Source organism: Sceloporus occidentalis, unplaced genomic scaffold (assembly GCF_023333645.1).
Source record: "Sceloporus occidentalis isolate IW3139 unplaced genomic scaffold, rSceOcc1.0.p SCAF_48, whole genome shotgun sequence".
NCBI lineage: Eukaryota > Metazoa > Chordata > Lepidosauria > Squamata > Phrynosomatidae > Sceloporus > Sceloporus occidentalis.
Genome location: NW_028317028.1, coordinates 4,396,618 through 4,424,114, shown reverse-complemented (window position 1 = coordinate 4,424,114; position 27,497 = coordinate 4,396,618). Strand labels below are relative to the sequence as shown.

At 39.5% G+C, this 27,497-nt stretch overlaps 1 protein-coding gene across 2 annotated transcripts in view; it reads right to left on the bottom strand.

Moving 5' to 3' along the window:
* The window catches only part of AACS (acetoacetyl-CoA synthetase), a 32,867-nt gene extending 6,097 nt beyond the window's left edge, over positions 1-26,770 (bottom strand). Inside the window, exons 1-15 of one of the 2 annotated variants that reach the window (XM_089491072.1) lie at positions 26,638-26,770; positions 23,569-23,672; positions 18,655-18,775; positions 17,477-17,590; positions 16,368-16,465; positions 13,707-13,821; positions 12,846-12,927; positions 10,047-10,197; positions 8,083-8,163; positions 6,651-6,775; positions 4,024-4,088; positions 3,221-3,343; positions 2,719-2,832; positions 1,999-2,124; positions 1,522-1,591 (exon numbers count right to left, since the gene is read on the bottom strand). In XM_089491072.1, coding sequence (XP_089347198.1) covers positions 1,522-1,591; positions 1,999-2,124; positions 2,719-2,832; positions 3,221-3,343; positions 4,024-4,088; positions 6,651-6,775; positions 8,083-8,163; positions 10,047-10,197; positions 12,846-12,927; positions 13,707-13,821; positions 16,368-16,465; positions 17,477-17,590; positions 18,655-18,775; positions 23,569-23,672; positions 26,638-26,770 — 1,622 coding nt within the window. The remainder of the gene's footprint in view (positions 1-1,521; positions 1,592-1,998; positions 2,125-2,718; positions 2,833-3,220; positions 3,344-4,023; positions 4,089-6,650; positions 6,776-8,082; positions 8,164-10,046; positions 10,198-12,845; positions 12,928-13,706; positions 13,822-16,367; positions 16,466-17,476; positions 17,591-18,654; positions 18,776-23,568; positions 23,673-26,637) is intronic. The other variant, XM_089491073.1, reaches the window with a different exon arrangement.
* Positions 26,771-27,497: the final 727 nt, after the last annotated feature.

Sequence of the window (27,497 nt, the reverse complement as noted above, 5' to 3'; positions counted from 1 at the left end):
CACACATACCAATCCACACACATACCAATCCACATACACACCAATCCACATATACACCAATCCACACATATACCAATCCACACATATACCAATCCACACACATACCAATCCACACACATACACCAATCCACACACATACCAATCCACACACATACCAATCCACACACATACCAATCCACACACATACCAATCCACACACATACCAATCCACACACATACACCAATCCACACACATACACCAATCCACACACATACACCAATCCACACACATACACCAATCCACACACATACACCAATCCAGACTTATACTAATCCACACATACTAATCCACACATACCAATTCACACATATACCAATCCACACATACACCAATCCACACATACCAATCCACACATACCAATCCACACATACCAATCCACACATACCAATCCACACACATACCAATCAACTCTCACTCACTGAATGCTTTCCTACCTTTCCTCTTTTCTCCTTACAGCTTCTTTTCCTCCTCTTCGCTCCTCTTCTTCAGTTCTTCTGTCTTCTTCCGGGTCATCTGACAACAAATCCCAGCGCACAGCAGCTGTTGCCGCGCGGATCACAAGGGAGTGATATCGGAGGTCTTTAACAGACCTCCGGCTCCCTTGAGTGGTTTTAAGCCGGGTTCAACCCTTGAACCCGGCTTAAAATCACTCAAGGGAGCCGGAGGTCTGCTAAAGACCTCCGATACTGCTCCCTTGCGAGCCTGCTCCTCCAGCGGCAGACATTACTGTCCGTCTCTAGAGGGGTGCCGGCAAGTTGGCACCCCCCTGATGAGCGGTACCCGGTGCGGACCGCCCCCCGCTAGGTACGCTACTGCTGCAGGGCCTACACACAACGATGCTATATGCTACTAAAACTAGCAAGGTTTGCCCACCTTGATGAATTCTGCATTGGAAAAATGCTGTCATTGGCATTATTTGTGGGGTTTTCTTTTATATTTTTAATTGTTTGCACTGCTCTCATCAGAGATCAGTTCAATGTGACCATAGATTCTGTTGGGGTCTTTGCATACCACAAGGGTCTCTAGCAAGTACCACCTTTTATTTTTATATTATATTACTCTGATTTACTATTTATATTTTTCAGCAACCTTGGCTGTTGCTGACAGAAGGGAGATCAGGCTGTAATCAGACAGCCAGATGTCCTGTGGATCACAGCACACCAGAGGATGTTCTATTCCATCCCAAGGTTACAAAAGACTGTATTGCAGATGGTTTAGAACATGCGTCATCATTAAGGGGTTAAAAGATAGTCTGTAGCTGTTTCAATACATTTTTATGTGGACTGAAAACAAAAGACCAGACAGAAACTGCAAACACGCAACATCATCTATAATGCCTATAAAGGGCTCTGCTACAAAACGTATTTGGAATTACCTATAACAACACGCACATACACGCACGTTAGACCCATGTAGGTACGATATCTAACATTAAAATGATTAATACTTAGAGCTACATTAGATAATCTGCAAACACAGACCTGCGTCCCAGCATGACAATGCCGCCTGTTTTAGGATTAATCTTGCAGTAGTCTCCATGAGCCCATACTCCTAAAAGAAACAAAAAAAGAAGATGAACACTCCAACGACCAGTAGTCACAAACATTCATGTATTGCCTTATAAAGGGAAATTACGGATTTGCAGCAGCATGAAAAAAGGTTGCTGGCTAATGGAATATTTTAGGCCCAGTGGGGTGGGTGCACAGAGCTGTACTTTGTCTGGCACAGATCTATGTCACTTGTATACCAACAAATGACACCATAAATCGGGCTGGTCCGTTCTGGTGTAGCACAACTCTTTCGTCCCTTGTAGTTGGCACCCGTAGAGATGCCTCTCCCTTCTCACAATGCTGCCCTTGGCCTACATGTAAATATGGCCCTGGCCCTGTATGGCGTAAACAGCGGGCCTCTACGCCAACGTTATAAAGAACCACAAACTCCCGGCTCTCGACGCCTACCTGGGAATTTGGAGAAATACGCTTTCTGGTATTTGCTGCCATTCTCATCATTCCAGAAGTGTGTGGGTTGACTGGGTAAAGGCTTTAAACACACCAGCTCCCCACTCTCCCCCCACACCGGTTTTCCTTGGGGAAAAAATGGGAAAAACAATGTCAAGGGGAACACACAACATTTATTTTTGTCAATAATTAGATGATAATATTATTCAACATACAAAACACCTGGTTTAAATATTGCCAGAAGAATAAAAGGTAACATTTGGTGGCATATAGGGTAATTGTCCAAAAATGCTATTAATAACACCTTCTGTTAGCTAAAGTATAATTATATTACAACATTGCATTTATTCTGATGTGAACTATGCAAATTTCTGACGCAGCTGGAGTACGTGATTCACAGTTCTCCGTCTGTAAAGAACATTGTTGAGTATGACCCATTTAATTAAGTGCATTCATAGCAAATGGTGAATCAACACTTTCAGTGACAAGTGCAACGTGTTGTGTGATATTTAAAAAAAAACAAAACAGTTTTCTGCCAGTCTTTCCATGACCAGGTGACTCTTTCTATTTAAAAGCAGCGGCACAAGACACCATACTTGCTGAAACAATATCAAGGATCCACATATCAGGATTAACTTATATCTTGCTGGAAGTTAATTGGCCTTAATAATTATAGCACTGCACCAGAGGCTGAAATGTGCTTGTTAATGATCCTCGTACCTTCCTCGCTCCATGCCTCTACAGCCGTTGCAAGGTGTCTGGCCTGAATTTCTCCTCTGTAAACTGGAATGCATGTGTTATTACCCATGAAACAAGATATGATATCAGTGCCACCTAGAACGAGAAGAGAGATTATCAAATAAAGAGTCACTTGGTTAATATAAAATATGCATGCATGGACTTCCTCATGAAAGGGCAAGAGGGGGCACTTTCCCAGCACCTGGAAATTCCCTGATACTCTTTGCCATCAAGATAGGGCTAATATGTTGCCCCCATCTGTGGACGCCCATGCATACTTTACTGCATGCATTCAGTCTAAAAAAATGATCTATATTTAAGTTAACATAGGCTTAATATAGAACAATGCAAATGTAGCTGGAAAAGTAGCAAAAGATGAAAAAAAAAATCTTTGGGAGTTATTTACTCAAAAGATGAAATATTTACTCATGTAGGAAGACATGTGTATGTTATGCACTAATCTGAAGCCCAATGGAGTTCTTACCTGAGATTGACCCTAGAAGTACATTATTCTTGATATATTTGTAGACATAATCATAGCTTTGAGGCTTTAATGGGGAGCCCGTTGACAGAATTGTGTGAAGTGTCTGCAGACCGTGTGTCTCACCTGGTGGTAGACAAAGTGCATATTGAAGTTACGTTCTAGGTGTCACAAGACCATACCCATCTAACAGACTGTGTGTTTCATACTCCTAAAATCATGGATCATTCATTCTAAACATTCCGATTATTATTTTTTTACAATGCCAACAGGTTCTGCAGCTCTGTACAATGACATTATAAATAACAATCATGGAAAATTTCCAGAAACATGATGGACGGTACTGCCGGACCCACTTGCTTACAATGTAAAGTTTTAGGCTCATGTTTTTTTGTCCTATGTAACCAGTACATGTTGGCTATGCTGTTGGTGATCATATAATATGAATTACAATATGTGATTTAGGAAATGTGTTCATTTATACTAAAAATGCTACCTCACATCAGTAATTTGCCTAAACTTCATTACAGCATCAAGATAATTAACATTATTTTGAGTCTTGGCATCAGAATGTTAATTCCCCAATTTTTTTCCCTACGTGACTTTTTTTTGGGCTAAAATTATATTTAATGATAATCTCCAAAACTGTTGAGTGGGCTGCCATTTACAAAGTACATTCTCTGGTCTATGCCTGAATTTACTTATCTGTCATGTTTATTATATGCCACATGATCCCATTTACTGTGATCCTAAATTACATAGACATGAAATGGGAGCAAGTAATAAAACATGCCCTAGAACCTTACGGGGCTTGAGATCCTTCTCTTCTAGTACTGCCAACCACTTTGCTCCGGTTCCCAAGATAGTTATTCTAAGGGGGGAAAAAAGAAAAAAAGTTATCAATTTTAAGAATCTGTTAACCAAGCCTAGAATACAATTTCAGTTACCTGTAAAAGGGACAATCAAACTGCACAGGAAAATCATCCAAAATGGACATTAAGAAAAAACCAAAAATGCATTATCGTATAAAGCGATAAACACTATTACATGGGAGGCATCTTGCAAAAATCCATCCCGGCATGTGGGAGCTATCCATACTTGGGAGTCTGTCACGGCCACACAATGTATGTCTTCAATTGCTTAAGTTGCTGCTGCAGTAATCAATAACATCAGGACCAGATTCATCTACATTAGTGGATTCTACAGCTACAAACCTCACAGGCTTCATTTGGTTGCTGTCTAATAGGCATTCAAGATAACCCTATTTATCAGGCAGACAAGCAGCGGGCTCCGCTGACTTATAGCAATTTATTTACAAGCCTATCGTAAAAAAAACAAAAAACGTATCAATGAAGAAATATGGTTTTTGGCTGAGAATGGAAATTTCAAATAGCTATAGAAAGCCACAAGAAGCAATACCCAGGAGGGAAATAAAACTAGAATGCTGAAATAAAATGACTGAACAAAGTACCAGTTCGTCCAGGTACTGCATTTAAAATGTAGACGCTTGCAGTCCAGGCTTTACCAACTTAACAGATGTGAATTTAGCCCAGGGTCTACTTTATACATAATGAGGGCTGTGGCAAGTTTCAGCACCGTGAACCCCCCTGAGCCCACTCACACCTGAGTGCAAGGGGGTTGGAGGTCTTTCTAGCTGCCAACATGGACCTCTTTACTAATGCGCCTTCCTTTGCAGTCTGCCTGCAACCTATGGATTGTCTATGATTAAGCCTAGTGGTGAAACACATGAGATATGCTTTCATCACGCTGAATTCTGAATAAAGAGGGATATTTTGACTTTATCAATCTCGTGTGAATTTATCTCAATATATACAAGAACGAGGTTCTGGCAAATCACTAGCCTTTTTTGTATGCTGTAATTTGATGGTGGGGAACCCTATTGGGAGCAGCACTTGGACACTAATCAAGGCGGGTGTTACCATACATGTACTCCAGGTGTCTGATCCATCAGAATATATGCATAGCGGTCCCTGAGGTTAGCCTCTTTTATCCCGAGTTGGGATTTAATTCCTGTATGCCTAGCATCTGAGAGTTCACATCCACAAACGCCAGACCTATAATTTATTGTTCAAAGTAAACAAACTCAGTAGGAATCTTTAGCATTCACAACCCTTGCAGGATCCCTGTGAGCCCTCAACAGCTGGGAGAACCGTTTTGTAAGGTAGTTCACACAGACTTCATCTTAACTGATCTTAACCTCAACTGAACTAAGCAGGGATTTGTGCGAACAGTAGGTTTACTGAGCTGACCAGTATCAGAGTTCAGCCAGGACATGCAGGGGCTGGTCAAGGTCAACACTGTTAGAATGGGGCCCATCAATTATATACATATATATATATATATATATATATATATATATATAGTATATACACTGTGTGTTTGCAAGCCATTGAATGCTCAGTAGGATTACTGCTTTTCCCTTCTACAAACTTGGTACTTTCTTTTTTTGTAATCATAGACAGTCACAGCACAATTCAGCTTGGGATAGGGAAGCTCCAGATAGTCTCATCCACAGGCATTATATTAAAGAGGGTAAGAAAGGATCTGCAAACAAAGCCGAGGGGGCATTATGTAGAACAGGGCTTTGTTCCCACAAAACTCCATGAAAGTTACTCAGCTGACTGAATGTGCACACATAACCAATTACCCATCAGATGAGGCAGTACATGACCGCGGGCAATCATACAGAGGTATCCCCAGATAAATACATACACAAACCTGTGTACATGCGGAAATTGGGGAATTGCTCCATTGTGGACGTTTCCAGTCACACATCAAACCTTGCAGGTGTTAAGGGAAATATTTTGGAACAGGAATAATAGAATATAGTTTGCAAACAAAAATACCTTTCTTGGCTAAACCCTAAAAGAACAGCACTTAAAATTGTAATGCCATATATAGTTATCAAACGTCTTTCCAAATTACTATTTTCCGAATATTCTGAACATTGAATTCTTAAAATAGATCATATGGCAATGCATTTTTTTTTATTTGAAGCAGATGGGATTGTCCGAGCTGCAAGCTTCTATAGCGATTAAACTCTTCAAGTTTCAGTTTTTCCCCTTAAAAGGGACCCTCCACTATCTTTAATGCATATTATAGCTGAGAGGTATATACATTCTTCTTTAGTGATGATGTCAGGGACAACATAACACAAGATTAGGGCTATTATGGCTGCTTGACATGTAATTAACCGACTAAAGGAAACTATTGTCTCTGTGTGCTGTAACCTTTCATTGATCTGAGAGTTGGTTAGTGTCAGCTTGGTTATATAAGGCAAGACATTCATCAATAAATATCAGTTGGGATTCACAAAGCTCAATTTCAAGCAAAGGATAATGTAATTTTGATACTTTAAGTGAAAAACCAGTGACATATCCATTGTTATATCTCTACAAGTAACTAGACTTACCCCAGCCGATCCACAAGATCCCAAAGCACACTGGCACTAGGGACAAGGGGGGAGCCATCATACAGTACCAAAGAAGCTCCTGTCGCCATTGCAGTGATCAACCAGTTCCACATCATCCACCCAGCCTATTGGAGAGGAAAAGACCAATCAGAAATTGAAGGATTTTTCATGGTTTATCATCTAGATACCCCATATATATATTACTACAATAAAAACAATGACTAAGTAGCTCTGCTAATTGTGTTACAGACTTTCTAGTAGCTTTTACTGAGACAAGTGTAATAACACTTAAAGAAAGGAGGCACTTTTAAGAAAAATGAGCTTAAAAACAATTGGGACCAAATATGCAGAAACCAGAAGCTGCACAAGGTCAGCCTTGTGGTCCATACATACACAAACAAGAACTTCTGCTGCTAGCATGTTCAGAGCCTGGGCATTGGCTTGTACATGTCTGAGTCACACCTTGCCTATCTTTGTTCTTGAACAGACCTTTTTGATGTCACCACTACCAGATGACATGGTCTGTGATGCAGAGTCCCCAAATCATTAAGACTCATCCCTCATTATCTGCTGACTGGTACCGATTAAAATCGGCCATGGCGATTTAAGTCCAGTGACTGATAAATGACGTATGTACAGCAGCCTACTGAGTACACCTTGCTGAATGCTACGCTCTTACACTTTTGCAGTGTACGCCCGTGTGTATCCAGCTGCCGACCGCACACTAAATAATGGGATCTACTGTCTGCAATAAAGGTATGTGGGGGGCACCACTGGGCACCGATCCAAGCATTTGACCAATGGCCTGTCTGGGCCTACTCCTGAACATTGGCCCATCAATGGAGTATCTGCAAAAACCTCAGAAAATGCTGTCAGCTCTATAGCGCTTGTTCCTGGTGGTCTATTGCAGGGAGAAAGGAGTCGGCAGAGATTACCAACAGCAATGTTAGTATCCCCCAATAGTGTGTGGGGGGTGGTAAGGAACCAATACAGGGAATACTGAAAGGTTCCCCGTATAGACCTCCTATTACTATCCACTAAATCACCAAGGACTGATAGTAATGTAAATGACACAAAAAGGCTACTTTCTATAGTTTGCATTGATGCCTATCACACTTGTAGGCAATTATATATTTTGCAAAAAGTAATTTCCAGTAAATAAGTACTCGGCAATGAGAATAACTCTAGAACAGCTGGCATTAAGGGCAGAGTCAAGAGAAGTAATCATAGAGACAATTTAAGATCATCTTATAATGTTTTTTCACTATGTGCAAGCCCCACCTCTAAACTCTGGTTTATAAAAAAAAATAATAAAACACTTAAATAATAACATTTTAATGAACATATTACAACCGAGATGAAAAGGACAGAGAAGATGGTTTGAGGAGCTCTAGTTAGCCATGAGACCCGCATTCCTGCCAGTGAGCATTACCGTGGTGTAGTACATGATAATATCACTGCTCGTGGTATTGCCGTGTAAAATGTGTTCTTTTAGATGCTCTATCAAGGTTCCCTGAAAAAAGCACAAAAGAAAGACAGAAAGTGACAAAATATAAGTCATTTGTTCTGCAGTTAGAATCCAACACAAAACTCGCCTTACTTTTAATGATCACCTTCAATTATGCTGATAAGAAGCCATGACACATTTTCAAATATTAATAAAGTGTGTAAATGTTAAGTCCTTGACTTGTTTTTTCCAGCTCTACTGTATTTACAATTCTCATTTAATATGGACATCTATGGGGTTATTGGCCAGTTGCCCTATTTATGCTGCCTTAACAACAGCCTTAGACACTGTAAATCTTATTCAGTAATGTTCATCACACGGGGGCTCCATGCAATGAGCTTTGACTGGACCTAGGGTCCTCGTTTCTTACCATTGTAATCATTAAAGATGAATCTATTTAGGCTAACATACATTAAGTGAATGCACAAGGCGTTTCTTATACTACTATTCCAAAAGGCGCAGCCTTTTAAATATTAAAGCTGTTGGGGCTATTTCTGCAATCCTCCTGGGGCTGTTGCTAAGTGGAACAGAGAAGAGAATTCTAACCATTCAGGAATTATATTAAAGAGTGCTTTTAGAGTAAGGAGTTAAGTTGACAGCCCTTCAGTGTCTCACACATGCTGCGTACATCTCTAACAAATTCTTAGGATACAACAGCTCTGTAAGTGAGACTTCACATTGCAGTCAGCAGACGGTCTCGTGCCCCGTTCACACCTCACCTGCTCTGCTGACGTATCACTGGAAGAGTACGAGGGGTTTGTGAGAACTGTTTGTAGCTCAATTACAATGTTTGGAAGGATAAAAAAAAAAAAATGTATTGTGTATGACAACTTCAACTAAAACTACTTGCTGTACATAACATGTATCCATGTAACTACTACCCTTACACATTAGAACAGGTCCCTCCTTGTACCAGTGTTTGGTGTGTCATATCCTAGCTGTGTAAAAAGCTACAAAAATCGTTGCTATGAATATGAATAATAATAATAAAAATATATAAATAAAAAATATCTATCCCAGAACTAGAAAAGTAAATGGTCTGGCCCTGGCTCGACCACCCTAATGCATCGTTTAATAGAGCAGTATTTGCCAAAAGAGAATACATTTCAGCAAGTCTGCGTACAAAATACAGACTGGCAAACGGACATTTCAAGTAGAGATTATTAATCCAAAAGTGAGCAATTAGCAATGCAACAGTTACCATAAATGAAGCTGTTTTAAGGTATATTGTTATATGCACATTTATGGGCGTACACGTTCCACTAAGGGGTCAATATAAAGCTTATGGATATGCCTGTGTGTCCGGTTTAGAAAAATCTTTGGGGCCACTTTTCCAGTGGGTCCTGGTATTAACACCCAATATTAACTATAATAAGTAATGATTACTCATAATGCTTACCCTCACACCAATTCCTGGATTTCATTCATAACTGAGCTTTCGCAGAAGCTACTTGGCATTGTGTGCTATTTTTGAGTCACAACATCAGCATTCCTAAATGCTTCTCAATACAAAGTTCATACATTGCATGTATCATATGTAAAACAATGCAGTTTTGCGGTCAAAATTAGACAATAACCAATTGATGAAGAGACTCCAAAAAGGAGAGCATGGTAAAATAACTTACAAATAGCTATCTGACTCGTCTGCAAGCGACACTACACTTCTTTTTACTCTTAATAAATATATATTAAAAGTAAGGTTTGCAGAAGAATTCCCACAAAAGTTGGAAAAAAGTACCATCACTAGCCGCTCTGTGTCTTACTTTTAATATAAGTAAGGTTTGTTAAATAGTTTTCTTAAAAGTCAAAAAAGTTCAGTCCCACATTAATATATTAATAAAAAAAATTAAAAAAACAAATATATATATATATATTTAGTAAACACTCACCCCTGCTGAATGCACCATACATTTGGGTGCACCTGTTGTGCCAGAGGAATACATGATGTATAGAGGGTGATTAAAGGGCAGCTGTTCAAATTCCAGTTGCGGGGCTTGATCCCCAACTTTTCCAGTTGCCAGGAAATCATCAAGTAATACACTAAATTAAAAAAAAAAAAACATAAAAAAAACTATTACTAACTCATAATTAGCTATTGTCCATGTTCTATGCATAATGGGGTTAAGTATAACTTTATATTTAGCATTTTAAAAAAGCCAGTCTAGGGGGGCCAGACATTTAATACTGGTATCAGATTCTAAATGTCTCATTTATTCCGCATGGAACTATAAACTGAAAGGAACAGTTTTATTCTTAGCTGATACTTATCTGATAACAGCGTAAATTAAACTAAACAGGTCTGTTAGGGGACACTGTCACCATTACAGGTCCTATAAAATATGTATATAAATAATATAAATGGGTAACCACCTCTGCATGCTATAAAAATTATATTACACTGAAAAAATATCAAACCAATGACAAAATATATAAATAAAATAGAAGCATCATCTGAAGACTGGGATATAAATTTCAATTTTCACTCATTATGAGAAGACAAATCTCCACTTCATGATATTCAAGTGAATGCATGTCTTGGAAATTTACATAAAAAATGTCACCGCATTAGCATAACTTAACAGCTGCTGGAAAAATCTCTTAACTGCTTGGTGACAAGGGGTGGCATTTAGAATGTATTTTATCCCTCCCATTTCCATGTGGTTTTGGGTGATGGGAGTTGTAATCCTGACAACAGCTTTATGGGGTGACATGAGGATGTAACACAAGAAGTATTTCAATAAGAGCATTGAGAATAACGTTCGGGATTATTCTGCGCACATAGCCCTAAATCAAAGTAAAAAGAATTATGTATTTTATGAAAACAAACAGTAAAATATTTATGAAGCCAGTTAGTTTCCGCTGGATGTTATGTATGGAAACCCCAGAGAGGCGTCAGTCTGATGCACACAAGTGGAATCAATTAATACAGCAGACAGGACAAGATTACATTCTCCTTAAAGGGACGCTTTAATGTCCTGACAGCATCACCAAAGAACCATGCATGTTAAACGTACAAAACAATATAATACGTACCTTAGGGAAAGGCTTCTGTTCCCCTCCCCCTCTGTGGCCTGATAATTCTTGCCACTGATTGGCTGAATGAAGCAGCCAATCAGAGGTAGAAAAGTGCTACCATTGAAATCAATCCCCCCTTGACATTCGACCCAGCGCTGGAGATGACTGGTGGTAAATATACCATATCTCCTGCACGGAAAATAGCTTGGGTTGGGGAAAAGGGGGAAATGCATATGGGGGGTTCTGCAGAATCCTATCATTCATTTTCAACAGGGCCCAAACGTAAATTTAAAGGGACCTCTGTGCTATAAGAGCATTAAAACGCACATGACGGCTTAAGATGTGGTAAACCTCAGCATTGTGTGTGTAAAAGGAGTGGTAAATATATCAAAGGCCTAGTCATCCATCTTTTACTGAAAGAGTTAACAAACAGCACTGTGTTTTAAATTAGAATTTTGAATGTGCTGTACAAGAAAGGTAGCTTGGAGCAGATGTCTTAATGAAGAGAGCCCAGAATGTGATGGAGTTTTGCAGTCTATGAGACGCAATTAGTATGGAAAGAACGTCACAATATATTAATTTCTTAAAGTAAGTGACACAAATACACGCACTTTGAGGCTAATGTTTTCTGTTCATTTTATCCAATGGATCAATCTTCCAGGTTCTAGTAAACCTGCTCCCACAAAAGAATATGAAATCCGTGGCAGGAAATTTTGAAACCAAAGTCCGGGCACGGACACTTTGACCATGCCTGATATTGTCACCCATTAGAGTGGAGTTAAACAGGAGGTTTCCATCAGGGCCTGCCATAGAACTGCTAGCACCCTAGCTGAACTGTGGGTCTGATGGTCCTTCCAACATGCAGTTCCTTGTTAACATAGAAAACCATCTAGTGGTGGTGCCTCTCACCAGCTCAACTCTTTAGAGTGACAGCCATCGGTAACGTAGCGCTGGTCGTAGTTTCAGATGTGACATTCTAAAATAGCACCATACAGCAGAAACACATGGCCATATTATAAAGAGAAATTCGGAGGAAAAGTTGTAAATGTGGAAGAATCACCATGGAAACTAATGGAATGTTTCTACTCGACACGTAGCACTACTAATCTCTCTTCATGAGTATGGGCTACAGAATGTGATGGCTGATAACAACTGATTTGTCTAATCTAATCTGCATATTTTTATACATTATTATTTATTGCCATCATATTCTGAAGCAGTGCACATAATCATTACATCCAAATGTGAAGAAGCTCCGTAAAACCCTTTAGTTTTGTCAAAAGCATATCAATTATAAACTGGCTGCAAGACAGCAATTTATCAAGTTTACCAACATAAAGGTCAACTATACCCTTTTCCAATCAACCAGAAATCCCCCGTGGCAAGTGGGCAGAACTGGGCATTAAAATCAGCCTTAGCACCTTAGGGCATTTGGCTGATTTGCCAGATGGCCAATCCGGGCTTCCTTGTGAATACAAGCTCGTAGTTGCTGGCATATGATATCTCCAGGCACTAAATTATATAATCTGCATAGCTCTGGAATGGGAACATTTAATATCAAGCTATAAATAAAAATGAAACAAAACACTTTAATAGGGTAAAAAATAGACATATTTTGTAATAGCAACTCCAAGACCAACAGGTAATAATCAGATTGCCCACTCATCCCTTACCTGCCGGGGATCTTTGAGATGTCGATTTCTTCTTTTGAGTAAACATAGGGAATTATTACCACTTTTTTCAGATCAGGCAGTCCTGCAAAAAGGACAATAGAGAATATGTATATGAGCTGGCTGGATATACCTTTAAATGATGTTCAGTTACCATGTTATCAGTTTTGATAATTTCTTAGGCTAATGATTTACTTATGGCACAATCATTGTGTTTCATATTAATCTAACATGGTCAGTCTATCCGTTTATGACTGTTTAGTCTTTATGTCTCATATACTGTATAATATATATATATATATATATATATATATATATATACACACATATATATGTGTCCAAAAGACTAAACACAGTCATAAACAGATAGACTAATTCTAGTGCAAAGCTTAAGTGGTCTTATCATCATGGCCACCAACCATGAAAGCCCCATTATTGCGAAGTTAACACATTATTTTATTTTATTGTGTATGGTTTCTCTTTGGTAACCCTAAGAAATGTACAGCTAAACGTAATTGCAAAATATACCTAAATGCCCAAACATTCAACAATCAAAAATATATAGGATTTACACTTAATCAATATTAAGAAAAATTGGATCTGCAGACTTACAAAAATGTCAACAAATAAAAGCAAATAATATTTTACAAATACATTCTGGTGTTAAGTTTAAGAACTTTGTAGCTATCCTGAAACATCCCAAGCCTTCTGCAAACCACCATCTGAACCATTACCTTTATGTTGCTAATGAATTAATTAATGTGGTGTTTAGAAGGTACTTGAAACGTTGCACCAGAATCCATTTTGACACATAACCTCATTTCTGAAACTTTTTATGCATTTTTTGCCTTAAGCAAACATTACCCTTTACTACACTCAGGAGTTTCTCCAGGTGGGAATGTCTCTTTCCATTATAAACCACAGCTTCAACTGAGAAGATTAGCTTGGGCTGAATTTGGGAAAATCTGTCCAGGACACCCTAGAGCCAAAACAAAGACATTCAAAATTAAAAGCCATTACATAAAACTGTATCAATATCAGTTAAATGATTGGTGGGGTAAACGGCAAACAATATGTACGTTATGTCTTATTCTCTTAGTACATACTGTAGGTTATATCTGGCAGTTGAATTGCTCAGCTGTTTTTCCTGTGGTTACCCAATATTAAGTCTGGGGAAAGATGTTGTTTTGATACCAAAACTAGAAGAAACTCGGAAAAAGGAGAACCTGAAGAGTTGTGCTTTCAAGCTGGAATGCATAAACAGTAAAAACCATGTCTTTCTCTTAAATTTTATTTTAGTGACTTTGCAAGGAACCTCAATGGAGTTCCTTGACAAATGTCTCTCCCACATACCACCTGCAAGTCCTGTGTACACCTCGCTACGCAATCGCAAGGGTTTTGCTAAAGAAGACATGTGTCTGGCAAGTTTGCTTCATGCCCAGGGTTGGGCAAAAAAATTCTAACACAGATCCATAAGCTCAATGCCAACGTTAATACATTATGAGTCATGGGTACAGAATATTTGATATGTATTTGTACACCTTAGTATAGCCAAAAGAAGAAGGCAGTGGCCAGTATGTGCCCTGAGAGTCACCGTAGTACAAAAAAGGTCCAATTCTTAAAAGATCCTTATAGAGCCAACTCGCTTTGCATCTTACAGCTAGTGAAAACTAACAGGATACATAGTTCCTTGGGGCTTTTACTCTCATTCTCTTTCCTGCAAATTCACTCACCAGCCATATCTGGGCTATGCAGCTGAACACACAGCAGCTTCTGTACTGTTAATAATTGAAAAGCCTAAGAATACTATAGTTAACTAAGATCAATGATGCTGGCAGAACATAAAATTAAACACCCAGAAATGAGTCGGATCTAAGAGCACATTGCCGTGTAATGTGAGTGTGGTGAGTGATTTAGCCAGGGGCAGCGTGCTGACCCCAGAGTCTAGTCGAACTGATTACCTTGCAATGAAGAATTATAGGGAGGTATATTTTGTTAATGAACTGAGGAGTGCAGAGCAAGCAAACATTTTCAAAGGAAATGAAATGCTGAAAATACAGGTTTAACTCCCTCATACTATTCCAAACAAGTGAAATTCTTTTAATGTAATTTATCGACAAGGCCTTGCATGAGTCAAGCTATATCCACAGATCACAGGGCTCTGCTGCCCTCCAGTGGTAACAGTGTGATGCACAGCTGCAAAATCAATCCCGTACACACAGGCACTGGGGGTGTCTTTTACATGATTGTGGAGGGGCCACGCTTCTTGGCAGAATTATTTTAATTCTGCCATACTGGTGGGTTTTTGGAGCATGAACTGGCTTTTTAAGGTCATGCCGCAGCATCTCAATCGTATTCAAGTCAGGACTTGGACTAGGCAGCTCCAAAAACTTCACTTTGTTTCCTTGGAGCCATTAAGAGGTGGGCTTGCTTGTGTACTTCGGATCATTGTCCTGCTGCATAACCCAACCGCCCCTGAGCTTTAGGTCACAAACTGATGGCTGGGCATTCTCCTTCAGGATTGCCTACTAGCCAGCAGAATTCATGGTTCCATCAATTATGGCAGGTCCCCCAGGTCCAGACGCAGCAAAGCGGCCCCAGGCCATCACGCTACCACCACGGTGTTTGACTGTTGGTATGATGCTCCTATTGTGTAATGCTGTGTTAGCGTTATACCAGATATAACAGGACCCATATCAATGTGATTGATTGGTGTGAGCACTAACACATGAAAATACCGACAGGTTATAGGAACAATGGGTATTTAAGACCTTTTAATTAATTACTTTTTCACATAGGGCCATCCAGCCGGTGCTTGCGTGTACATCAATTAACTGCTGCTGGCCTTGGCATACAAGGGATACTTAAATATTCCCAGTCTGGCCCTGCTGCTGTTGTAATATGTCATATTTTATAATGGTTTCTTTTCTGTGCACGTGTGTATTTGCCTTTGCATTTGCCTCTGAGCCACACAATTTGATAATATTTTAAAGATAACTCGACAAACACAAAAACATTTCAAAACGAAATGTTTCAAAATAAATTGCATAGAGTGATAACATTTTCAGCTTTCTGAAAAAGTTTTCCAGGATCTTTTGATTTATGAAGTCAGGTCACAATTTCCCAGTCTAGGAAACAACAAGCAGTTGTTTATTTCTAAATGTTACGCAATGTTCTTTTAAAAAACATATTTTGTTACAGTACTGGCCTGAATACAACTTTGGAAGCGTTTGGAAATAAAAAGGAGGGCATCAGAATGAATGGTGCTCGGCAAAGAACCAAGTATGTACCAAACACACTCAATCAAGTGAGGTCAAGGACAATATAGTTTCAGACAGTGGGAGTTCGCAGGGAGAGTTACATATTCGATTATACATTATGATGGGTAAACCCTGACATGTTTTTGTGCCAGGGCTGTTTCATGTGAGTGGGGACTCAAAAAGTCTAACCGATTTCACTAGGCATTATACAAATACATGAAACAGACAAACAACAAACTAGGAAAGCTATGTGGATAACACTTACATTGACTCCAAAATCAGGGGATGTTGCACTCCAGATCGCTCCAATACTTGCAGCTGCCAGCATGGCTTCAACCGTATCAATGCTGTTCGGAAGATATCCTGAAATAAGACACAGCGTTTAGGACTGAGACAATCAAACCTTTTTAAAGTTACAGAAACTGGTATTATTATATTGTTTTAGTGCATTGGAACCTCAATTGTGAACAGTATTCCTTGAGAGATGTGAACAGTCCACAACTTCTGCATATGCCAGCTTGAGAACGGACATCTTAACACAAAATTGACTTGTTTTCAAAACCAAACCTATGTCTTATTCCTAATCCATGCATGCTTAAGTTTCCTTCATGTATTAACCTCTACTGCTTATTCTGGAAGAATCTTCTTCTTTATTGTCATACGTTTCAACGGGGGGCTGTCAGCTTCGCGGCTTTTGAAATTAATTTAACAATTTGGTTTCTTGGGAGTGTCAGTTTAATTGTTTTGGAGACGTCTGGTTTAAAATCCACTTTTACCAAAGGAGAGAAATAACAAAACAGAGCAATAACTAAATGGGAAAGAATAACCACGCAGACAGGGAGAAAGTTAAATTGACGGCCGCTTCCAACTACACACACATCTGATGCATTTATGTTGGCTATTTTAATCCGTAAACACCACGCCATAGGATTATTTAGTGAACTGAACTTTAAAATATACAATTTAGGAAAAGTGAAAAAAAATGGCATTCATTAATCATAATATTTACATGTTTTATTTCTATTATCAGGGAAGGCCTTGGACAACTGGACCATATTTTCCCACCAGCTCTGACATTTTGGTTTGCAGTTGCCCAAAATCTCATGTCTCCAGTTGCTTAGGGTTTATTCTCTCATGTCTTCGACTGCTTGGGGTTTATTTTTATTTTTAGGTTAACAATACTTGGTTATGCCATCAGGGACAAAATGGTTATTTTTCACCTTAACACGCACACTGAACTGTAACTATCAAACATGAACGTTTGATAACCCAAAGCAACTCTGTCTGGCCGGACAGGTGTTAAAAGCTCTATATATTTACATTTATGGAAATAATGGGATGGTATTTGTTACATTAGTAAATACAAATAGTTACCAACAACCCTGTCTCCAGTCTTGACACCCATTTTCCTCATGGCGGCTGCATACAGAGCAACGTGTTTTCTTAGTTCCTCAAAGGTCACCTTCTCCACGTTCTCCTTGCCTTCCCCTTTGGAAATGACCAAGTGGTGTAATTAATATAATAGAACAGACAACAAAGCAAATTATACATTGCTTGGGCTGTTAAAAATATGACTATGCTATACATTTAAATACAATAGGGTATGTTCAAATAAATGTACTTTTAGGTTTAACCTTGAACCCATAGTATTATTTTTACCTGGATATATATATATATATATATATATATATATATATATATATAAAACATCCAAAAATAGTTACCGGCACTCCAGGGACTTCTTTAAATAATCACTCGAGAAACTGCAGTTTTCTAATCAACGTTTCAGTCTGTTTATTAGACTTTCATCAGGACATTTGGAAGTCTAATAAACAGACTGAAACGTTGATTAGAAAACTGCAGTTTCTTGAGTGATTATTTAAAGAAGTCCCTGGAGTGCTGGTAACTATTTTTGGATGTTTTATGATTTGCTGTTGCAGCTACTTGGCACCGGGCTAAAAAAGTGGTGATTGGTGTGCAATTGTTAATTTTGAACTTTATATATATATATATATGTGTGTGAACTAAAAAACAGTGAAATCACTAATAACGTTTAGTGTACTGTTAAAGGCAGCATGGCTCAGAATTCAAGAATAAGTGAAATTTGTTTTCATACGTTGCCTTAATAAAAACTCCCCTCTCAGTGCATTACTTTTTGACCCAAATTGGGTTTTTTTAACAATACTGTAGCAAAAATAAAGAAGTTAAAATTTAACTTTTAATGTATCCATATTATATATATATATATATATATATCTGTGGGGGGGGGGGGGTTCTATGCGGTCATCTCTCGGATTTAGGGCTATATTCACTTCAGTAAACTACAGCTCTGTCCCTATTATACCCTAGCTATCAAAGTAACCTAGAAATGTAGCTCATGGAAAGGGAGAACTGGAATCACATTTTCCAACATAAACTAACAAACCTATTTTGCCTGGTCCTGGACATGCTGATTATCTCTTATATGATTCTTATAAGGAAAATTGCTAAAGAAATTGCTCAATCAATGGGGGTTGCCTTCTTGGTATTAGAACATTATAAGCAGAACTCACGTGCACCATAAAGGGCAATTTTGTCATTTTCTTTGTGTTTGAGAAGATTCTCTGCATAGTTTAGACGACTTCCATGAAACCATTCGGGGACATCAGAAATGCCTTTTGTTCTGTCAATCACCTGCAGTTAAACATTTATGATTATTATGTATCGATAAAGCACCGGCATGTGATACAGAGATGTACAATAATGGTATTGGTTAAATACGAAAAAGGAAATAGTTATTGGCATACGTCATCTCAGAGAAAAAAAGGTGAAAAGTTGCAGTTTCTACCCCGAGGATTTTTTTTCCCTACGCCAGAGTTTCTGCCAGTGTATTGCATATACCGTACATGCGTGTAAAATATAAATATCTGCAAGCACAACACTGTTTTTGCACTCCTGGTGCGTTTTACGGGCTGATGGTGATTGGAGTTATAGTTATGATCCCTGAGAGGAGGGGGTTAAAAAATCTTACAATAGATTGGCTGGCAAGCAGACATATCATACAGTGTGCTCCATGTACTGATGCCTGCCTAAAGGCAGCAGTCAGACTTTAATTTTAGGCTTTATTATTGTTTCTTTTTCAGTAAAGAACAGCAAATGCATAGCTTTCCTGTTTAATGGAAGTCTTGCATGTAGTTTTGTTTTTTTGTTCCAATTAACTTTATCTGCAGACTTATATGTTGTCTTTCTGAGCAGACATGTGATATTTGGGGTGATTTCCCCTGCTCACCACACAGAGCTGATGTGTGCGATTTATGGCAATGCTAACGAAGTCCTCCATAGACCTCCATGGATCAGAGGGTCCATCTGAGTAATTAAGACTAATTATATTGCTTACCATAAGGCAGTATGATATGGAGTCATGATGTTTGTACAAGGCCAATATCCAACTTTGAATAGCTCACTTGCTATATCTATCACTCAGTAAGCTTTATGTACAAATGAAAGAAGTGAGAATACAAGCAGCCCAGGAAGCTTCCAAAGGGTTTTATTTTTATTTCTCTTTTACTAAGATATTAAACTTGCTAATATTTTCCATTTCTCCCAAAAAGATCCTTTTGCAGGTTACAGAACAAGGTGTCTTATATAAAACATAATCTCCAATATACGCCGATCAGCCATAACATTACGACCACTGACAGGTGAAGTGGATAACACTGATACTCTTGTTATCATGGCACCTGTCAGTGGGTGGTATATATTATGCACTAAGTGAACATTTTGTTCTCAAAGTTGATTTGTTAGAAGCAGGAAAAATGGGCAAGCGTAAGGATCTGAGCGACTTTGACACGGCCAAATTGTGATGGCCAGAAGACTGGGTCACAGCATCTCCGGTCCCGGTCTGCAGTGGTCAGACAGTGGTATCAAAAGTGGTCCAAGGAAGGAAAAGCGGTGAGTGGGCAGCCAAGGCTCATTAATGCATGTGGGGGGTGCAGGCTGGTCCGTGCGGTCAAATCGAACAGACGAGCTACTGTAGCTCAAATTGCTGAAAAAGTTAATGCTGGTTCTGACAGAAAGGTGTCAGAAGACACAGTGCATCGCAGTTTCATAGGTATGGGGCTGTGTAGCCTATAATGGGCACGTGAGCATATATGTTAATATATTAATAAATAATTTAAGGGTGGTGAGCATACCTGGGAACTCTCCAGGTTTGACCCGGAGATTGCCAGGTGAGCGCTGCTCCTCGGGTTCTCCGGGTCAAGACCTGAATCCCCTGGGTCGCAGGAGCGGGGTCTTGACACACCCCGCTCCCTGCTCATTTTTACTTTAAATGAGGGTGTTTCCCGCTGCCGTCAGCAAGAACTCCCCCGACGTCAGCGGGACCACCCATCGGCAACAGTAGAAACGCCGTCAGCGGAACTGCCCACGGTCAATGGGACCGCACACCATCCACGGGACCGCTCACCGACATCAGTGTGCAGTCCTGGCCGCGCCCCGCAAGGGAAGGCTCCGGGTAGTTCCCTTGTATGGTGATGAGTGTGTACTGCTTGATTAATAGCTTAATACTTAGCATACCAAGACATTTTGGACAACGCTATGCTTTCAAATTTGTGGAAGGCCCTTTTCTATTCCACCTTTGGGATGAACTGGAATGGAGATTGTGAGCGGAGATCGAGTGAAAGTTGTTATAGCTGCAAAATGGGACCATCTACATATTAATGTCTATGTATTTATAATGCCTTGTCATAAAGGTCCCTGTCGGGTGTCCCAATACTTTTGTACATATAGCACATATACATAATACTTTGTAAACCAATTCTGTCATATCACCGAATTACAAATGGCGCATTGACATTTTGTTCTGTATGCTACTTTGTTTTAAAACACAGAAAATCAAAATCATTTATCATAGGATGACACTGGCTTCGTTCTTAGCCTGCAAAACATTCACATTTTAGTAAGCCCTCCTTTGAACTCTCTCAGAATATCCATATCCACATGAAGATGGGCGCTCCAGAACTATGTACAATATTCTAGGTAAATGGCATAACCACCTCCCTCTCACTGCCACTAAACCTTATAGCTATACAACCCAGTACCCTGGTTGCTTTCCTTAATGCTTTGTTACCATTAATTCCTCACAAATAATTACTCCTAAGTCCCTCTCCCCGGCTGTCACCGATAGAACAGTGCCCCATATGTTATAGTTAGTCAGATTATGTCCCGAGTGTATTATTTTACGTTTATTAACATTAAACTGTAGCTGCCACATTCGGAACCGTTCTTCTAACGTCTCAACATTCATGTTTTTATTCTTAAGCCACTCCAATGTTGCTTTGGCCTTGCTCTTGTGATCGTTCTTTCTGCTGAAAGTTGAATTCCTTCCCAAGTTTCAGGTTTTTTGTAGATCAAAACATGTCCTCTTGCAATATTTCCCTAAATGTTGCTCCATCCATTTTTTTTTCAATTTTAACATTATGCTCAGGCCCTGCTGATGAGAGGCAATGCCATAGCAAAGCGCTTTCAGATTATTCATCATAGATTGACAGATTGACCAATGAGCCTTCCATAGTGCTAACAAGTGTAATGATGCATAAGTGGAGGCCAACGGCAATGTAACTGCATCATCATCATCATTATCAGGGCAACTCTCCTATACCGGGAGTTTCCAGAGCGCAGGGGTTAAACATTTTAGTTAGCAACTTATTTTAGTCTGTTTTTTACCAAAACAAAGCCATTGTCATGTTACAATAATTGATCATAAATTTCAGTGCTTTAAAAAATAAAATAAAATCTCAATGTATCAATTAGAATAAAACCATCAATGCAAAGGTTTAGTGAATCTGGACCAACGGACCCTATTTCTTAGAAGGCTCATAAATAAACTTCAGTTTTTTGATCTAGATATTCAATTGGTTGAATGTAGCAATCGCTGAAAGGGCAAGTTAAAATTAAAGGGACACTCCAGCCATCATATGCACTCACTCCAGCAGAGTCCCACCAAATGCAATTGCCCTATTCCCCACCCCCAGCTAAATGCCCTACATAAGATCCATGGCCAAATGCATCTCCCTGCATGCGATGTACTCACCTCCAGTCAGATGCCTCGCTACCTCTGCCGAACGCTGCATGCAGGGGTTTACACCAGAGGCATGTGTAAAGTTTTCCCATTGATTTTATTGGAAGTACTTTCCTGCCACTAATTGACAGCTTATGCGTCAATAAGCTGACAGCTTCAGCAGCAAGAAATTTCAGATCATGTAGGAAAAAATATTTTGCGGCACGCCTGCAAATTCTGTGTATTTAATATTAATTCTCCTGAAAGCAGAAAAAATATAAAAGTACTCGCACTCTATAGTGAGGGTGTCAGAGACATTAAACTGTCCCTTTAATACAGATCTTAGGGATCTGTATCCATGATTTTTAATACCAATATTGCAAAAGGACTTGAAGATAAGGAGCGCCCTTTTACCAACAATACAGAGCTCTGCAACAGGGTAGAAGTTCCTGATGGAACAAGCAAAATGGCTAAATATGTATGCCCATTGGAAGGACAACAGTGTGGAAGTGGCAGTTACATTTTGGTTAAAGCAACATAATGCACTTGGGGCATAAAAATAGAGTATTAGGAGTAACAGGATGTCAGCAACAAATGAAATGGATTTGGGACTAATCATTTCTGAGAAGAAGGCAGGCTGGTCAAAGAAACAAAGACGTGGAAAATGTAGTCAGACGTGGTCAGACGTCACCTAATGTACTGTGTACACTGTTGGATATCCAATCTCAGAGAAATCAGGAACTATCAGCAAAGACTCAAAGGTATCAACACGTAAAGCTTGGGCGAGAAGACAGAAGGGACATGATGGAGACATTTACACTCATAAAAGAGGTCCACGGAAAACTAAACATCTTTGGACAAGAAGTCATAATCTAAAACTACAGGGTCAGAAGCTTAGATGTAAGGAAGTTTTACTTCACTGAGAGGGTGGTAGATAACTGGAACAGCATATCAGCAGAAGTAGTAAAGGCTAATACAGCGAGGGAATTTAAACACGCATAGTAAAAGGTATAACACTATTCTGAACATAACACAGGAAAAATGGCTGAATAAGGTTTGACAGACTACATGAGATGAACTGTTCATGAACTTATCTATCATCAAATTCTTTATGTAATAGTGATAACAGAATATGACATAAGTTGCAGGTGTAACAAGCAGAAGAGAGTTTTCAGGCCATGTGCTGTTTGGATGCCTTATTGCTCCAGTTTTAGGGTTACAGTTTAATGTTACATGACGCTATGATGTCATACCCTCAACACCTGAACTGCCCTCCTACACAACCCACCTAACACACAACCTCTGGCTTGTATCAGAGCCAACAGAAACTGTATTATGGCATTAGAACGATGCAGTAAAGGGATTACTTTGTTACAACTGCTCCCCAGTAATGTTTTGGAACTGTCGTTCTAGATAAAAAATAACATACCTCATCATACCGGCGAGAATATACAATGCCACTGAAGTCCCAAAATTCTGCCCAAAATTCCGGGTAGAAATCCACAGACCACTGATACAATTCACTGTAATTGGCTGAAAGATACAAAGTGATACAAATGTCAATTACATAGACACGAAGAACTAAATGGCCACACAGAAAAGATGACAGAAAGACTGACAGAAAGTGTTTTACGTATACTTTTACAGTTAAGGACAGAAGTATTTCTGGCGCTTTTTTTTATGTTTTTTAAAATGGAATTTCCCTGTCCGATCCTGCTGTGACTTCACAAAAGTACGACGTTTCCAAAGCAATCAAGAGCTTCTAGGAGGAGAAGGACACCTTTTGATTTTCGCCTACTGTTCCATGGGAATGTTATACCTAACATATGCAGGAAAACTGGCTAATCTGTACAATTCCATGTCCTGAAATCATCTTATTTTCCTTAAACAATATCTGTTAATGCGTAAATGAGAAGACTGTAAACCAGATCACAATCAACATCTGCTTTACACACCTATCTACGTGTGATCAGCACACAAAGGGTTAAGGCATTCTGGCTACAAAGTGAAAGCCCCAAACCTACTGGGAGGTGGCAATAAACGGGTGAGCAGAATCTCAGGGCTGCTGCCAGGAAGAAAGCCAAACAGGCGTGCCCTCAGTCATACTGACTTCTACCCCGAAACATCCTGCTCCTTCCACGTCCCACAATGGCCTCGCTGTTAGCGGAGAGCAACTCCGCTGTTACAGAAACTAAAATTACTAGAGTTACTCGGTAATGTCTGTTTACACAAGATATGCAGGAAATATCCAACTTAATGTGCTTTTTAATGATACTTTTTGGTCAAGTGACACTACATCCTTTATAACAAACAGGTAAATTTGTTAAAATACTTATAGTCCAGTATATATATATATATATATATATATATATATATATAAACCCTGGTTTGTCATTAAAATATTACATTAAGACAGGCATAACTGCTTGACAGTCTCAAGTGATTTTTAATGAAACAGCAGAGACCGCGATGCTATTAGTAGTAACATTATCTCATTAAAGGTGGATAATGTGGCCTAGAAAAAAAAATGACATTATTTGCCCAGTGGGGTTCTAGGACCATTTTAAACCAACAGGGAAAACACTATTATATATATACTCTTCTTGTATCATCTATATATGTCATATGATATAATATCACACAGAGGCAGGACTGTCCCGAAAAACATAACATAACCACAAAATGTGATTATACAGTTCAATACCCTAAATAAACTACAGGGCCCCACCGACTTCACCAAGCAACATGTTCCACAGTGCAACCCTTGCCGCCAAGCAGCTTGTGATTGCTACCTTTGCCCCCAAGCAGCTTATCAGTGCCATCCTAGCAACCAAACACTCTTCCTGTGCCATCATTAGCCCCAATCAGCTTTTCTGTGCCTTCTTTGCCCATTGCAAAACACACTCTGGCACACATATGTAAACACACATGCACACACTCATTCTAACACACATACTCCCTCTTAGACCACGTACATATACACATTCATACTCACACACAAACACAACACATACACATTATTATCATTTATTGTTTTATATAGCGCCGTCAAATTCCGTAGCGCTGTACAATGTACAATACACATCCATGCTAACACACAAACACTTACACACTATAGCAACACACACTCCATCTCACATCATTTACATATACATGCTCATGAAATGGTCACAGGGGGTCTCACGGGCACCCTGACATGTATATGACAGATGTACCCATCTAAGAGGGATATTTAGCCATCATACTCACTTTACTGCATAAGATAGCTAGGTCCCTTTAAATGTATGCATAGTAAAAACGGCAAAGACAAGGGGGGATTCTGCAGACCCCCCCCCCCATATGCATTTGCCTCTTCCCCTGCTGTACATTCTGCCAGTGAGCTCCAGCTCTGGCTATGTGATCATTGCAGGCAGGAGTGTATTAATGCATTTGTATGAAAAGCACTCCCATTGATCAGTGGCTAGAATTCTTGGCCCATGGATGGGTAAGAAAGGTATGTGATTTATTTTTTGATTTTTTCCTTACGGTGTAAGTTTGCGTGAAGGGCTCTCTACCTAATTCTTGTTTTGTCGCACCCCTTGAACACATGTATCGTAAGAAGCGTTTACCTTGTTAAGTTGCTAATTGTTGCTGATGGGGTTGGGCAGTCTTTGCGAGGCTGGGTAAAGGGTGACAACTAACGTTGGCACCTCCAATTTCAGGGTTTATTTCATACCTGTGATGGCTCATCTTTGGTTTGATAATGATATTCTCATCTGAAGTCACAAAGTCTAGAACTTGGTCCAGGTCACCCATTATATAAGGTGAACCTCTGCAAAAGCAGCTTGGCCCTTTTAGCTGTAAAGGTCTGTAGATCTTGACAGAAAGTGGGGATCCTAGCAGGTTTCTCTAGTCCTCGTAGCTGTCTAGTGTTAACCCCTTACTGGTTAGGCTGAAGCATCCCAGTTGTATCTACAGGTAGTGAAATGAGTCATACCAAATCTAAATATTCCACAAGTCAATGTACAGAATACATCAATGGAGGGATGAGCCAACCTCTTACATTACAATGTCGCCCTTTACAAACTACATAGAGCATTCTCAAGAATATTCAATGGGTACTTCTACGGCTGTAATGATGTGGGGGCTAATATTAATGGCGCAAAGGGTGTCAAAATGTGTTACTACTTATATAATACATACTTTGTTTTCAGTAATATTAAACCTTCTACCTTGATTTTTATTGTAGTGTGTTCTCGCAGGTCATTAGGATATTCATTACACAGCCTGTCTAATACATCACAGCCTATTCTTTTATCAATGTACATCAATGGATTTGTTCCAACTCCTCTGGCATGCTGGATTTTATATCAATTAATTGTCACATGCTCACTGGAGAAGTGTCACCTAGTCCCGGCATATGTCACAGCATTAACCCTTTACAAACTAGCCAGTATATATAGACTTCCATGCTTATTATTATTTGCCGTTATGGCTTATACTCTCAGCTGTCACTCACCTAAATTGAGCCCGTAATTACTGTTGATCCTGGCTCGGAATTGGTCCATCTGGGTGATTTTCTTGGAGTCGGGGTACCACATCACTGTAGACTCCATGATCTCCTCAATTACCTGCCCCGCTTTCTTAGACATGATGAACGTGCAAGCCTGACAGTCTCCACACCTACCCAGCGCCCGCAGCGAACACGCTCTTATTTACATACATACATACAGCCCGTTTTGCCATATCCCTCCGCGGCTGTGGGAATGGAAAAATAGTACGTAGTGCCCTCCCCGGTCACGGAGTTAAACGCCGCGTTACGTATGTAGCGTTTCACCATCCTCGGGGTTACGTGGCTTTACTTTAATTATGTCATATGAATGAATGAAGTAATAAAGTCATTAGCGGCATGCTGGGTTGTGTTTGTTCCAGGATAATGCCACCTCCAGGGCATCATGGAAAACCTCACCCATAGACAAAATGGTTAATGTTACCCGTGTATGTTCCCTGCATTCCATTACCTGCACTGGCACCCAAGCTTTTCTCACAAGCTTGGGAGTAAATGCCACAGAAAGGGCACTATAGGTTTCATTATTAAAATCGGTTGCAAAGGTGAAATGAACCGGGATCATGCAAACCTCCCCTCATGCAAACCTCCCCTCACAGTGCCTGCGCATTTCTCCTCAACCTCCTAATAGATTGTAAGCTCTGCTGTATCAGTATGTGTTAGCGTGGGTTAACGTTATTCTCAATTTTGTATATTTTCAATGTTATTGTTAATACTCATTCTCTCCTGTTGTAATTGTGCTAATGAATCCACACTGGAGCCCTAGAAATAATACGTAACATACGTGTGTACGCTGTGTGCACTTACCTAAG